Source organism: Caretta caretta, chromosome 1 (genome assembly GCF_965140235.1).
Source record: "Caretta caretta isolate rCarCar2 chromosome 1, rCarCar1.hap1, whole genome shotgun sequence".
Classification (NCBI taxonomy): domain Eukaryota; kingdom Metazoa; phylum Chordata; order Testudines; family Cheloniidae; genus Caretta; species Caretta caretta.
In genome coordinates, this window is record NC_134206.1 from 165,836,510 (window position 1) to 165,852,848 (window position 16,339).

Consider the following 16,339-nt stretch of genomic DNA (forward strand, 5'->3'; position numbering starts at 1 on the left):
AGATTCCAACACTGATTTAACAAAGGAGCTGTAACAAACTTTAGATTGGGGGAGATATATCCCGGTTGTAAAGGAAAGATATGAAACTGGTCTGCCTGAAATCAGGACAGAAGAAACAACAGACAGAGAAAAACCAGTGAGCAATGAGTAGAACGTTCATTCATTTGAATGAAGCCTATTGTACTGTTTCAGAGTAGCAGCTGTGTTAGTCTGTATTCGCAGAAAGAAAAGGAGTATTTGTGGCACCTTGGTTAGTCTCTAAGGTGCCACAAGCACTCCTTTTCCTATTGTACTGTTGTGGCTAGAGCGTAGTACTGGAGGAAATGCAATCTTGCTTTTCATAATGAGTCAAGCTATGGGTTCCTTGTTTCCAGCAGGTTTTACCATCTGCTCCTAGTCGCACCACTCCACTGGCCACCAGCTGCAAGGCAACGGGAAAGGCTCGGCACTCTGCTTCTTTCACTCTTTCCAACAAGGTCTCCTCGGTATCATCTGTGTTCACAGAGACAGGTTCCTGGAGAATTATTGCTCCTGTATTAGCTTCCTCCTAAGTGGGAGATATTTATAAATCTGTTAGAAGATGGCTGACAGCATCCAAAGTAGCAGAAAGGTCTATGTGGAGGATGTGGATGGTGTAGAGGCCTTGAGATTTGACCAAGAAGAGGTCACTAGGCACCTTAGTGAGAACATTTTCAGTAGTGTGAAGATGGCAGAAGGGAGACTGAAGGGATGGAGGAGAAGGATTCAATGCATCAGTTGCAGACCACACATTCAATGAGTGGGGATAAAAGGGAGAAATGGGGGGGGATTAAGTTGGAGGTGCAAAAAGATAGTTGATGGACAGTTTTTCAGGATAGAAAAGACTGGGACAAGCTTTTATTGTGAAGGGAAGAAGGGTGAGGGAGGGAATGAGAACAGGCCAATAGAAATAAGGCAATTGAAAGGGATGGATCACTTGGGAAGGGCAACAGTGGGATTATTCACATGCATTGGGTAAAGCATGCATTGGGTCTTTAATGGACTGGGGCCCATTTTTGCACATTCCTATTCATAAGCTATTCTTCCCACAGAAATTTAACTTCCAACTCTTCCTAGTTTATTGGTAATAATTCCAGTATTTCCAGGTCCAAGTTCATTACACTCATGTTATCTGGATCACATTTATGCATTTGTTATTGTGATACAATAATCATTTGCCTAGAGTTAGAATAATTCTTAGAGGCAGAAGAATACTTACAAGTACAAAATGTACCGTACAGCCAGTGACTTTGACTCCTGCTTGTAGCACCTGCTTATGGGCATTTCTCCCTTTGACTGAAGGTAATAGTGATGGACAAATGTTCAAAATTTTTCCTAAAAATCATTTAAAAAAAAAATTAAGCTGAAGTTCTTTTAAAATAAAAATCATAGATGGTAGTCAAGTAATAAAACATTTGTCGGCAAGAGCTCATAGCACCAGGTGTCATTCAACAATCTGGAAGGCTCCAAACAGCAATCAGAACTTACTAAGGGTGCACGAGGGTTAAAATGCAAAAGCATAGATGGTGGGGCTAAGAAGGGCCAGATCTAAGGGAAAAGTTTAGGAAATATTACATTTCCAGGGACAAGGATAACGAAGTACAGCAGCTGCTGCAGTCACTTGTCCTCCATGGCCACAGATAGGAGGAAGGGGTCATAAGGTTCCCTCTACCCCCTAAGTTGCATACCCAGCTCTCAACTCTGTGCATAAGGGGAGCTGGGAAAGAGAGACCCCGCTCTGCAGGGTTGCTATTGTACCAGTGCAGACAGAGATGGGAAAGTGTGACACAGATCACTCCCTGTGCGGACGGGGGGAGTTGGTTGTCTGAGTAAGGTCTGAATAAAAAGTGAGTAAACTCTCACTGAGGCCTCAGGAATTGGGCCATTGTTAACAGGACAGAGGGTTCCACGGCTCAAGAGTGTGCATTCCCAGCCCCTGCTGGGCGGACGCATCTGTGACTGGAAACTTGGCCTCTGTGGGTACGTCTCCACTGCAGTAAGAACCCCATGGAACTAAGTCTCAGAGCCTGGATCAATTGATTCAGGATCGTGGGCCTAAAAATAGCAGTATAGACTTTCAGGCTCAGGCTGGAGCCCAGACTCCAAAAACCCCCGAGGAGGAGGATCTCAGAGCCTGGCCTCCAGCCCAAGCCCAAACATCTACAATGCTATTTTTTGCCCCACAGTCTGAGTCAGATGACCTAGGCCAGCCACGGCTGTGCCACAAGTCTTTTGTTGCAGTGTAGATATACCCTGTGGGTCAGATTCTAATAGCCTTATTCACTCTAGGCTCCATCATGTTTTTACCTCAAGCCCAGAGTAAGGGGCAGTGCACTGTTCTGCTGCTCATAGAGCAGCTCAGGAGGGACTTGAGAATTCAGTCCCACTCTCAGTTCCTCTGCTATTCTTGGGAAGGAGTAACTGCCCCAGGTCTATACCCAGCACAGCATGTGCCCCTTGACACACTGGCACAGCTATGCCACCAGGTGCATTGCAGTGAACAGAACCAATCCTCCACCTGCTCCCCAGTCCTTTTCCCCCACCTGCATGGGGTGGGAGGAGTTTAGTGACTCTGGAGACCCTGCTTTCCTTCCTTTGCTGCTACAATGATGCAGGATACCTCTTTGCCCTCCTGCCACCCCAATACCCAGGGTGCAACTTAGCTCTTTGTGTAGTATCTTACCCTTTGCATAGTCCCATTGATTTGAGTGAATGAATTACATGAATGAAAGCATAAAATACTCCCCACTGATTTAAATACAACTGTATACAGAAGACTGTGCTACTCCATATGACAAAAGGCATTAGAATCTTCCCCTGTAGTGGTAATGGTGTGCGATACTGGATAGGCCCCAAGGCTCCTGAATGGGCCCCAAGCATTGATATTTTTCATGCCTCTTTTACAGCTATTGCTAACAATTGTTTATTCTGGTTTCTTACCATTCCACTTTCTGATAAAAGCACTGGATAAAATTCTCATAAATCCTGCGAGACAGATCAGTTCAACAGAGAATTCTTCAAGGACTCTGTCAATTGTGCAGTCAAATTCAGAGCGGCTTCCATATAATTTATGGTCAACTACCTAAAATATTAAAACAACCAAATCCAAAACACTAAAGTAACTCAGTGTGTAAGAATGAGGGTAACTACTTTGAGAACAAAGGAAAATCAAAATAAGCTCATGCCAAAATATACCAGTATTTTAAAATAAGTTATTATAGCCTTGCTAGTGCTCATGTGTACTATCAATCTGTGTTTGCAATTCACAGAATCACAGGAAGCAGAAATGGGAAAGATCTATAGCAGGGATCGGCAACCTTTGGCCCGTGGCCCGCCAGGGGACTACGGGGCGGGCTGCCGCTTCCCGCAGCCCACATTGGCCTGGAGCGGCGAACCGCAGAACCTGTGGATGCGGCGAACCGCAGAACCTGTGGACGCGGCGAACCGCAGAACCTGTGGACGCGGCGAACCGCAGAACCTGTGGACGCGGCGAACCGCAGAACCTGTGGACGCGGCGAACCGCAGAACCTGTGGACGCGGCGAACCGCAGAACCTGTGGACACAGCAGATAAACAAACCGGCCTGGCCCGCCAGGGGGCTTACCCTGGCAGGCCGCGTGCCAAAGGTTGCCAATCTCTGATCTATAGCATCATTGAAGTTCACCTGCCAGCCAGTTCAGCAGTATTCCTTAAAAGGGTGTTTTCTAGTGATTTTTTCATGTGAGAAGATATGATTGACAAAGTTCTTACTCCTATCCTGAATCCAGATGCACATAAAGAATGCGTATAAAGTGAATGGATTTACTTTAAAACAATATGGTTTCACCAAAAGCAGCACCGTAATTTTTACAGTCATTGACTTGTGCAACAGGGAGTTTATTTTAAAAGACACTGGACTGATCAGACATTGTGTGTAAGATGAGCAAAGTTTTTGTTCTTCCCTACTCCAGACCAAAACCCAGATACCCAAGGGAAGTGTTTCAATTCCATTCAAGACGACTTTCAACAATATAGGTGATGGAGCAGTGTTCCTCTTCCCCATGAAAACCTTTTGAAGGCCCTTAACACGTTTTCAGATATGAGCCTATATACTGCTGGAGAAAATTTAATGAGCCTCCAGTTTAACCGTTTGGGGGAGCTAGCTCAAACTTTCAGATGCATGGGAGAACCACTAAATGCTACTTTGTCCTTCATTACTGTCTGACCACAGCCCTATGAACAGAGAATGGTTCAGGATCTTAAATATTATTATAAGAACATGTTTTTGGCTCACTGTTTTAAGACAGAAGTCTCTAGATGGTATCACTGTTCTCAATGTGTGTAATTCTTTTTCTATTGTATGCCTATGGTATGCAATTGAACTCAATGGGACTCCTTGGGCAGTGAGGTTCTACTTAATCTGAATAATAGTAACAGAATCAGACTCACTTTGCTATTGAAAGTAATTGGGAACGGTGTGAGAGATAGGTCTTCTTATGCCGATATTCACTACATGCTCAAGAAGCGGATGGATAAATGCAGCATTGGAAGGGAAAGTGTGCACATATGGTCCAAAAAAATGACATTTTATTGATTTCTTCTTCCTCTTTGCAGTTAAAGGTGTAAGCTGCATGGGTCTCAGCAAAGCAAGCACACATCTGAAGTCCCACTGATTTCAATGCACACACTTCAATCCTTTACTGAATTGGGGTCTTAATGCCCATTGACGTTAATGGAAAGATTTCCACAGATTTCAATGAGCATTGGATCAGGTCCTTCATGATTTTGGATTTGATCTTAGTTATCTGATGTCATTGTGTTATACTTGGCTAACAACTTAACATAAAAAAGTTTAAATAAATGTGGGGCAAGAATTATTATAGAAAACTTATTCCAGATTTGTAAAAGCAGTAGCTGTTTCTCTGGTGATTGAAAGGAAATGGATGTCCTTACCCTGGTGGGAATCCCAGCCCGGGCTGCATTTCTCAATTCTTCCACGTCTCCAGACTTGTTAGAGATGACAAGAGCTATCTGTGCACAGCTTGCTGGTTCTTTTGCATATGCAATAAGTGCTGCAAGGTTTGTACCTCAAATTAAAAGAGAAGAACAAGTAGTCTTATAAACAGGAGGCTGAAGAAGACTTTACTCACTTTGTGCATTAACTAATGTTCTCTGAGATGTGTGCCCCTAGGGGTGCTACACTTCTGGTGCGCATGCGCCTCTTGAGCCCTTGATCAGAGATTTCCATTAGCAGTGGTCCATTTGGCCCACACACATGCCCTATGCCTCCTCGTGCCATACACTGAGGCTATATGGGGTTGCATGGGCAAACCACCCTCAGTTCCTTCTGCACCCGAATGTCCCATATGGAACAGTCTGAAGCAAACGAGGAAGAGGGCAGGTAGTGGAGCACCAATAGGGGGACACGTCTCAAAGAGCCGCAGTTACTGCACAAAGTGAGTAACCTCTTCTTCAAGCAGTCTCCCTATGGGTTCTCCACTTCAGGTGACTTCCAAGCAGTATCTCCAGTGGGAAGAGGGAGCTTTGGCACGAAGTCTAGAACTGAAGAGATTACTGTAGTACCAAGTGCCACACCAGCTCTGGCAGCATGGATTAAAGCGTAATGTTTCAAAAAAACGTGTGTACTGAAGCCCATGTAGCAGCCCTACATATCTCAGATACTGGCATGTTCTAAAGTAACGCTTCGGATGTTGCTTATGATCTGGTCGAATGTGCTATCACTAAGGCTGTGAGTTTGTCACAGAGGTCGTGGATGCTGTGACTTTCTGGGACCTCCAGGACTTCTGCAGTGGCCAGTGCAGCTAGCCAGGAGCCACCTGAGCAGCTCAGGCAGCCCCTGGACAAGCTGCATCGGCCACTGCTGGGGCAGTCTCAGGCCACCGAGCTCCTCTCCCGCAGCAGCAGCAAGAGTTTGGGTGTGGGAGGGGGCTCCGGGATGGGGGTTGGGGCACGGGAGAGGGTGAGGGTGAGGGTTCTGGGTACCACTTACTTGGGGGGCTCCCTGGAAGCAGGGACATTGCTCAGCTCCTAGCCAGAGGCACAGCCAGGCAGCTCTGCGCACTGCCTCCACCTGCAGGCGCATCCCCTGCAGCTCCCACTGGCTGTGGTTCCCAGCCAATGGGAGCTGCGGGGCCAGCACTCAGGGCAGAGGCAGCACGCAGAGCCCCCAGGCCACCCTCCCCTCCCCTCCCCCAAGATTTAGTCAGGGATATATAGTACAAGTCATGGACAGGTCATGGGCCATGAATTTTTGTTTACTGCCCATGACCTGTCCATGACTTTTACTAAAAATACCCGTGACTAAAACATAGCCTTAGCTATCACACTTTGAGGGATGAATGCCTGCATCATAACAAGCAATAATACATCCAGATATTAACCTCAATAATCTAACCAGGGCTCGTGGACCCCTTGGATCTATCTGCGAAGGAGATGAAGAGCCTACGTGACTTTTGAGGTTGCTTGGTCATATCTAAACAGAAAGCCAATGCCCTTCTAACATCTAGTGCATGAAAACAGGACTCCTGCAGAGAACTGTGGCTTTGTAACAGATACTGGTAGATGAATGGATTGGTTAAAGTGGAATTCCAACAGAACCTTGGGTAAGAATTTAGGATGTGGACGTAAAGACACTTTGTCCTTGAATACCATGGGGGCGGGGGGGACACCTGCCATCAAAGCTCCAATCTCCCCAATCTCACAGGCTGACCTGATGGCTACTAAAAAGGCCCTCTTCATAGATAAATGGAACAGAGAACAGGTCACCTCAGGTTCAAATGGAGGTCTCAGAAGGTAAATGAGTGTGTAATTGATTCTATTTAACAAATTCTAGCTTTCATCTATATCTTTTTTCCTCTTATGAATAAACCTTTAGATTTTAAATTCTAAAGGATTGGCAACAGCATGATTTGTGGGTAAGATCTAATTTGTATATTGACCTGGGTCTGGGGCTTGGTCCTTTGGGATCAAGAGAACCTTTTTTCTTTTACTGGGGTATTGGTTTTCATAACCATTTGTCCCCATAACGAGTGGCACTGGTGGTGATACTGGGAAACTGCAGTGTCTAAGGGAATTGCTTGTGTGACTTGTGGTTAGCCAGTGGGGTAAAACCATAAAACCAAAGTCCTCTCTGTCTGGCTGGTTTGGTTTGCCTTAGAGGCGGAAAAACCCAAGCCTTGGGCTGTAACTGTCCTGTGCTTTAAGCAATTTGTCTTGCATTGGCACTCTCAATTGGGTCCCACCAGAACCAGCATCACTGAAATAGGCGTTTCAGGAATGGCCTCCCCCCTGCCTTCTGCTCCTTCAATGTCTCCTCCTAGGGGTTGCGGGCTAGTAGGGGAGGAGAGGAATGTAGAGTTGTGGCCTCTTATGAGGTGGTACTGGTGGTCCAGTGAGTTGCCACCAATATGCAGCCCAGGGTCCCAGTATGGCCATTGGAGGTCCCATATGGGAGTGGGGTGGCATGCAGGGTTGGTTCCACCACCCTTTATGACAAGTGCAAACATCCTTGTGGCTGTCAAAGAATGGGTTCCTGAAAGGATATGTTGGAGAATCCTGAACAGAGAGAGAAGAGACGAACCAGAAGTCTCCTTCATCCTCAATATCATCCAGTGAAAGAGCACCCGCAGAAAAGGCTGAAGAGTCCTGCGGTACTGGAGGATGGTGGTCTGGAGATCAGGGTCTTGGTATACAGAGATTCTCAGTACCTATGAGTGAAGCCTCCAGTTCATCCATTACAAGCAAGTAGAAGATCAGTGCTGATGCAGTAGGTGAAGACATGGTAGCCAAAGCCAAGGGTGCTATTGATGGTGATTATACGGACGTATGCACAGATGATGTCTGGTGTAGTTGCTCGTTCAGTACTGAAGTGCCAAATGGGTAGGTACCAACAGCCAGACAGTGCCAATCTGAAGCGCTTACACTTGCCCTCCTTGTCTCTACTGGTGGGTACAGAGACCCTGTTGGAGCAGTATCTCTTCTTCAAGCTCCAAGTCCTTCCAGCCCAGCCAGAACTGGAGGAGAGGTCCTTCAACTCAATGGTGCAGAGTCAAGAGGTTGAGGCTTCTGAGACTGTAGACCTTGGTGGGTACCTGGGCTTTTTTGGAGCTGGGTTCTTAAGATGAGCCTCCATGCCCCTCTTTTTAGAGGTCTTCCCTGAAGCCTCCAATGTCTTCCCCTTATTAAGGGAAGGCTGTGCTGTGGTTGAAGGACACTGGATCTGTCCAGAGACAGATGTACAGGGCAGGGGGTGTCTCCTGACTTGACTCAGAAGCTGGCCAAAGGGAGTGTTCCATCCGCAACAGTCTCAGTTCATTCTCCCTGCTCTTCCTTGCCCTGGACTTGAGGGCCAGGCAGACGTTGAACTTCTGGGAGAGGTGGGACTCCCCCAAGCAATGGATACACTTCGAGTGGCTGTCTCTAACAGGTGTAGCCTCTTTGCAAGAGAGACAGTATTTGAAGTGTGGCAAGCCAGGTATGCCCTGCCAGGAAAAATAAGTCTCTCTGAGGGGGGAGAGAGGAGCAAAACACACCTCTCACCACTTATCTCTACCCAACTAACTATAACAATTATTAACGACTAACTGATAGTAACAAAACTATAGAAAAGTACAATAAAAGACAGCTGAAGCACGCTTAAGGCTGACATGCTAAGGATCTATCTCAGGCCAGGGTGGTTGAGAAGTAACTGAGCGCATCCCAAAATAGCCTCGGTGTCTAGCATGAGGAGGCATGGGGTGCATGCATAGGCTAAACGCACACTGCCCACACTTAATCTCTGATCAAAGGTTTGAGAGGCACATGCACACCTGAAGCACCCATAGGGACACGACTCAAAAAAGAATATCTGTTACAAAGAGATAGGAACTATGAACACAAATCTTAACAACTTAATACAACAAATTATGTCTTTGGGGTCCACAAAATAAACTATGTTCAACATTTCCATGGGCTGCCATTATTAAGCCCACAACATTTGTGTAGGCACATCCATTTCCACACAGAACAAGCCACATTCATACATGCTGACAGTGCCTGGTTCAGGTAAGTGTCCTATTTGGATGCATCAGTTCCTTTTTGTGCATGTAAATGTCCGCTTATACATAGTTGTTTGCGCATGTAAGTTTTACAGGTGCAGTAAATGATGCCTACTAAAAAATATGGCCACTTCTCTATATTATCTATGTATTTTAATGCACCAGCATTGTCTTGGCTCCACATACATCACCACTTCATACATACATTACTGGAGTTCCCAGAAGCCCCTAAGAGATCAAGGCCTTGTGGTGTGCTAAGTACTGTTCAGCATCTAAAGCATTATTTCTGTCTGAAAGGATTATACTCTCCACTTCAGACACATGAACATGAAACAATCCAATAAACTTTTATATTAAAAGAGGTAAACTCTGTGTGAACTAACCACAGTCACAGGGCTGCTGTATCTCATGCACATACTATTTTTAGAAACAGTTTTTAAGAATTGTTTGCTTACGGTCAGGCCTTAAGGGATAAACACACCCCTTCCACACACCAACTCAAGGAACCAGGTGTGGCTCAGGGAGTTTAATGGTGGGGCAGAGAGGAAGGAATCCACCGTGCCCTAGGTCTCTCTCTGGCTGCGTGTGTGTCCCACCATCCCCTTGTGCCTTGGAAGCAGTGTTGCAGGGGACTTTGCCTCTTGCACCCCCTGCCACCCATAGTGGCTAGTTCCTTAGCCTCTCTCTGCCCACATCTTCTCTCAACCCCCCCTCTGGCTGTTGTATGACTTGGCCCTTCAGTCAAGTCACATAAGAGTCTAAACTCTTTCTAGGGTAGCACAAACTAATCCAAAAACATCTGATGAAGTGAGCTGTAGCTCACGAAAGCTCATGCTCAAATAAATTGGTTAGTCTCTAAGGTGCCACAAGTACTCCTTTTCTTTTTGCGAATACAGACTAACACGGCTGTTCCTCTGAAACTAATCCAAATGAGTCTTCAAAAAATTGCCCTTATGCCCCTATCGGGCTTTACTGTCGTTCCCTTACTGGCCCTACCACAGGGCTTCTCCTGCAGAAGCTTAACTTGCTCCTGTAGCATTCTCCCTCCATTGTATCCAACCTACTTGAAGCCCTGGGATAGGGGGTGAGGTTTTTTTATTTGTTTGTTTTCTTGCCAGAAAGGCCTGTCTCCTCAGCAGTCTCTCCCCAACTAACCTCCCTCAGTCTACTTACAAGACTACTCCTCCTCTGGCCAGGAGGCAATTAGTTACCCACAAGTTCAGAGCAGGACTAACTGGGTTCTTTCCCTTGCCTCACAGGTAATGAGGGTTAAGTCCCTCCACAGACTGCTTTCAGGATCCCATACCAGCAACAGCCCCATACACTACTGCATGCCCCCTCTATGTATCCACTCTTGCTCCATTCCCCGGTACCGGGATACAGCAAGACATGCCACTGAGCTGGGCTCTGGTATGCAATGGGTGCAGACTCCCCAAATCTTGCCCCTTTCCACACAACAAAACTATAATGGTTCAGCTATGTCTGACCCTGACAGACATGGACAAGAGCAGGATTTGCCCTGGGTTGATCTACTTTTCAAGTGGAGACCAGCCCTGAGAGTGACAGTAGGGGGACCAGCTAGTGCCAGGCGTGGTAGTGGTGGTTTCTGTCCACTGAGAATCAGACAGAGCACCACATCAGTTCACCAAACAACCATTAGATAATATTTGTGGTCACTATTGACATGGGTTTTATTTGATTTGGCAAGGTAGCGACAATGTGTTACTAGCATCCTCTCATATGTTTCATCAAAGTGTTTGGATGCATGAAAATACTATCTGCTTTAACAAGCACTCAAATGGAAAAGGACTAAAGAATTTGTTGATTAGCAGTGTGCAACAAGGTCAGTTGCCTCCCACATGCTCCCTTGTGGTCAAGGGTGGCTCTGTGGTCCCCTGCCTCAGTTTCCCCTCCGATACTCAATAACTCAAAATAAAGAGACTTTCACAAGTCCAATAACAGCCCATCCTGGGATCTGGTTTTAACAAAAAGTTCCAAACACACACAAAAAAGTCTTTCACTGAGCCTTAAGCTGGGCACAGCCCCTCCTCCCTGAGGTACTGTCTCTTCCTTTGTTCTTGGAGACAATGGAGAAGACAAGCCCTGGCCTGCCTTTTTGGCCTTCTCCCAAAACGGAAAACAAATCTTCCAGCTGGGTCTTTCTACCCAGCCCCAAGTTCCTTCCTCAGGGATCACTGCAGGAGACTTCTTGTAGCTTCACCCAGCAGTCCCCCATTGGCTGTCCACAGGGCTCCGTTTTTCTACCCTCCCAGAGCGCTGCTTTAGTCTCATGACTGGCTGTCATGCGACTAATTCATTCTCTCAGTGTGGGATGGCAAGTCAACTGTGTCACAGATGGGCTAAGACTTATCTCCTCATAGAAGGGCCACCCACCCTGTGACATACAAGTAATGTTTTTCATTGGTTAGTACAGAACATCTTTTTAACCTTTGGTCAAATTCAGCCCTGGTTTAAGAAAGTACAACTTCAGTAAAGTAAATGGAGATGCAAATGCTTACAGTGGGGCTGAATTTGGCCTTTCATGTGTTAGGATGTCATTGTGTGCGATGAAAAATGCAAACTCACCTGTTCCAGAGATGAGAACAGCTACTTTCACTTTGCTTTTTTTGGGCTCGACATGCAGGTGACTGTCCACATCAGCAGCATTCTGCAGAAACTGGAATCTCTTTAACTGCAAGGCTTTAAGGAGATTCTTGACTTTGACATGAGAAGATCCTTCAAAGTAAAATATCAAAATACCTTTCCATTTAGAATCAACTAAGCAAACCTATCAGTGATAATTTATGCTAACATCAACACTTATGCAATATTTGAAATATAGACGTGAATAACTTAACTAATCCCATTGAGTTCATGTGGAAAGTTACTCACATGTAACAGTTTGCAAGACTGGGACCTAAAATAGTAAAGATGTATTAACAGATCTCTTCCATCCCATATCAAACATTTATCTTACCCTCCCTTCCTCCCAACCTCGTGCTGCCCTACAGGGGATGCTAAAAGTGATCTCAACTGAACCAAAACTTCCTCATGTCTCCCTTACTAAAGCTGCAGCTTGCGGCTCATAAAGGGCCTGGTGAAAGTCTCACTGCATGCACACCTAAGTGGATGGAGTTACTTAATGGAGATTCACCTAACTGGGGATGATCTAACTACCAGTTGGCAGACATACAAGCATGTAACAGTAGCCATCTTCTACCCTCAAACTTTGCACAAAATAACTATTGCTATCGTCATATGGGAGTTTTGTTGTCAAAATGCTGGTAAAATATGACCCAAAGAAATAATTCTTTTATTGCAGCCATAACATTAGGAGTGCCTATATGGCTGTAGACACTGTAGGGAGATTTGCCTAAGTTTCAAGCAATTTCTCAGGTATTTCTGTCCACTGACTTAGTAAGGTTCATCTCTAGTAACAAATTACTTCTCACTTGATCTATACTGCAGAATGAAGGACCCAGTTCTACAGGGTGTGGAGTGGAGGAGAAGTGCACGTGAAAGCATGTTGTCTCCTAATAAGTGCTCAGAACCTCACAGGATTAGATCCTTAATGATCTACTTTGTGTCGGTATACAGCTTAAATAGGGTATCTCTAAGGGCCTGGTCCAAACCCCATTTAAAATCAATTAATGGCTTTTCATTATTTCAGTGGACTTTGGATCAGGCCCTAATGAATGGAATTCCATTTTTCTTATTTCAAGTTAAGAGGTCCAGTAACCTGTGTGGCTTGGGACTACATTTCCAATCAGCCAGGCTTCCTCATGCCTCTGTACATCCTTCAGAACTTGCTGAGCCAGCTCCTTGTCTGCCACCAAGACAGCACCGATCCCACAATTAAACGTTCGGGCCATCTCCTCTTCTGAAAGGTTCCCCTCTGTTTGGAGCCAGGAGAAGATTTCAGGTATCCGCCAACTATAAGCATCTGAAAATGATTGAAATGTTTATAGATTGGCAAAAGTGTTGGATATAAACCATTGTATAATCGATAATATCTTCTACATTTTAAAACCATTGGGCAGCTATCTTCCTGTGCAACACACATTAAAGCTTATGGGAACTGCATTGCACAGCCCATTGAAAACATACTGCTGTAGATGAACAGTGATAGAGCAAAGTGACATTTGTCCCAGATCAGTCAGAAACGTCAAGCCCCAGGCCATTTACATCCACTGTGGAAAGTGCAGGGGTTGCCTTGTGCTGTGCAGGTGGCTCAAAGTGACTGAATTCAGAGAGTAGAGGAGTTTGCTACTGACCAGTGGTTCCCAAACTTTTTAATAAGCAACCCACCACTGCACTCTTTCTTTTTTTTTCTTTGTGACACACCATTACATTTATGCAACCTCCACCCTGGTACCACAATCCTAATACTGGCCCTGTGTGGACAGGAAGTGGGGAAAAGGGGGTTAGAGGGCGAGCCCATCCCACACTGACATGGTGCCTCCTGTCTCACAGAGCTAGGCCGGGGAGGGATGCAGCGTCACTTGGGTTTGGGGAGAGACAACCAGGCCAAACCTGAGTGGGGCTGTGACCCTGTGCTGGGTCTCAATGCTTGGGGTGGGGAGCTGGGCCAGCCCTGCAGGACAGGAGCCACTGCTGCAGTGACAGCGTGGGGCAGGGCCATTTTCCAACCTCCCAGGTCTCCCCTCTACATCAAGCTGGAACAAGTGTATATTTACCTAGGGCCTCACGACTCATCTAAACTTTCTATCAGGACCTACCATTTGGGAAACACTGCCATACACTTTATGATAGGTAATTGTGTGCACTGAAGGGTGAATTGGTGCACTGCCATTGAGCCAGCAGTCAGCATACTTTGTAAAGTTTATCAGCACCCTACTGATTTTCCCAAGGTTCATCAGGAGCAGTGCAATGTTGGTCATAGCCCGCTGTGCCCTCATGTTCCTATTTGAACACTTAGTAACCTTTAAAACTTGATTGTAAAGTTCAGAAGCTTGGTCCCATGCACCATATTGCAAATAGAGAGAAACCCAACAGACCTAATTTTAATTAATTATCTCAGACTGTTCACTCTCAAGCTGAGATCTGGCAAAAATTTTAGACAGAATATTCTAACTGTGATGAATACCTTTTTTTAGTGTCTTAATTTACAAACTTGTCTAATTAGCTCCAGCTTTGCTAGACCGTTTCTCTATTGACAAGCCTCCCTTGCAAATTTATCTCCACAGGAAGAGAACTAGAGAGACTTTTCTTTTTTTAAATGAAAGTTTGTCTCCTGTAGTCAATTGGTGGCCTATTTTAAGCTGACAGAGCCAACACACCATTCTGACATAACTATATAAAATTTGAATTTTATCATCTAATCTTAGATCGTGGGCATAACTAAATGAAAACTATACTCCGTTTTCATTTCTTTCCTTTCTATTTTCATTCTACTGAAGGACAGAGAATGTTAGAAGACTTTGTGGACTCTGCTGAACACCTATGTTTTTAATATCTTGTAATTTATAGATACTTTGTCCAATTTACTTAAAATCTGAGAGAAATTTTTCTCTCAGCTACAGACATTATGTGCTAATTTTCTGTCTGACATTCAGTTCTGTGGACTTTTGGCTGGTGGCCAAGATCAGACTTGTAATGGAAACCGAGAAGCTACTGCCTTTCCAGAACACTATATTAGATATATATAGACAGTAGCCCAAAGTGTACAATTTCACTCCCTTACCAAGCGCTTAACGTTCAATCTGAGTACGCAGTTTGAGAAGCAGAAGCTATCTTAATGAATTCTTAGCCCCTCCTAGAAACAGATGCTCCTTAACAGCTACAGATTTTGCTGAAACTTGTTAAAACTATAAAACAAACATTTTAAGCAAGATGTTTATAGACCGTGCCCCTGCTTTGTGCCCATTAAGCCACCCAGAGGCTGTGGACCTATGGTACTTCACCTCTAAGGATATGTCTACATTGCAAAAGAACACCCACAGCAGCAAGTCTTAGAACCTGGGTCCACAGACTCAAGCTCACGCTATGGCACTAAAAATAACACTGTAGCTGTTCCTGCTTGGGCAGGAGTCTGGGCTCCAATACCCAGCATGGTGGGCAGGTCTCAGAGCCCAGGCTTCAGCCCAAGTAGAAATGTCTACACTGCTACTTTTAGCACCGTAGCATGAGGCCAAATCTGTAGCCTCAGGCTCTGAGATTCGCTCCGAGATTCACAACTGGGATTCCTGCCCCCTCCCCCTCTGCTTGTGGAATATACACATACCCTAAGTTTCCTTAAGACCAGGCTTTAAAAAAAAAAAAACAGGTCTATATTAGATGTCATTTACCTATAACAGAAAAGGTTTTTTTACACTTACCCAAAAATACACTAAATGATTCAGGTAGGATTCTGGGGATGCTTTCCAGTAACCCCCCACCAGCGATAGGGGCAAAGGCCTTCACGTGCCCTGAACGAAGGACAGGCAACAGAGCCTTGCTGTAGATTTTGGTTGGAGTTAGCAATAGTTCTCCTGTGATCATAAAAGTTTACAAAATCATTAGAGATAAAAATCAGTGCAGAAGCACTTTTATCAGGCAATACAAGAAGTTATGCTTTTATCAGCATTCCTCTTGCTATCTCTGGGACATAGGACCTGCCAAGAGTAGCGTGGGAAGACTGCAAGAAGTGTCACCACACTGTGGGGAAATGGATGAAAGATCTCAGAAACCAAGGAACTGGACCATGGGCCTAAAACTGGGTTGGTGGCAACCATAACTAGGAAATTCAATCCTGAGATCTAAAAACCCTGCCAGTGTCTATTTAAGAAAATAACTGAACTGGATTCACTTCCAGGAAGGTTCACCTTTAAAAAGCAGATATTATTATACCTAATGGCTGGTCACCACATCCACCAGGTACTGGAGATGAGTAGTGCAGGGAAGACATTAAGAGAATCTTCCTTACAAGGCTAAAGCCATGGCTGTGAATCCCAGAAGAAGCTAGTCCAATGATGACATCCCCCTCAGCAACTCTCTCCAGCTGCAGGAACATTTGGCCTCGTTCCACTGCACCAACTGCAAAGCCAGCGAGGTCGTACTCTCCAGGTGAATATATGCCAGGCAATTCAGCAGTCTCTCTTCCTAGGGGAAGGTAGAAAGAAGGCAGCACTAACTGTAAACACATCCGCATTTCATTTCTAATGTGGAATCAATGACAGTTTTCAAATTTCAGAATAGCAGCTGTGTTAGTCTGTATTCGCAAAAAGAAAAGGAGTACTTGTGGCACCTTAGAGACTAACCAATTTATTTGAGCATAAGCTTTCATGA

The 16,339-nt window shown here is 45.2% G+C and overlaps 1 protein-coding gene across 1 annotated transcript in view; it reads right to left on the reverse strand.

Annotated features, from left to right (window-relative positions):
- Nucleotides 1-205: 205 nt before the first annotated feature.
- LOC125644210 (trifunctional purine biosynthetic protein adenosine-3) overlaps nucleotides 206-16,339 on the reverse strand; it is a 40,358-nt gene continuing 24,224 nt past the window's right edge. Inside the window, 8 exon segments of the mRNA XM_075124315.1 lie at nucleotides 206-547; nucleotides 1,238-1,353; nucleotides 2,959-3,100; nucleotides 4,950-5,083; nucleotides 11,639-11,788; nucleotides 12,792-12,995; nucleotides 15,391-15,543; nucleotides 15,902-16,153. Coding sequence (XP_074980416.1) covers nucleotides 206-547; nucleotides 1,238-1,353; nucleotides 2,959-3,100; nucleotides 4,950-5,083; nucleotides 11,639-11,788; nucleotides 12,792-12,995; nucleotides 15,391-15,543; nucleotides 15,902-16,153 — 1,493 coding nt within the window.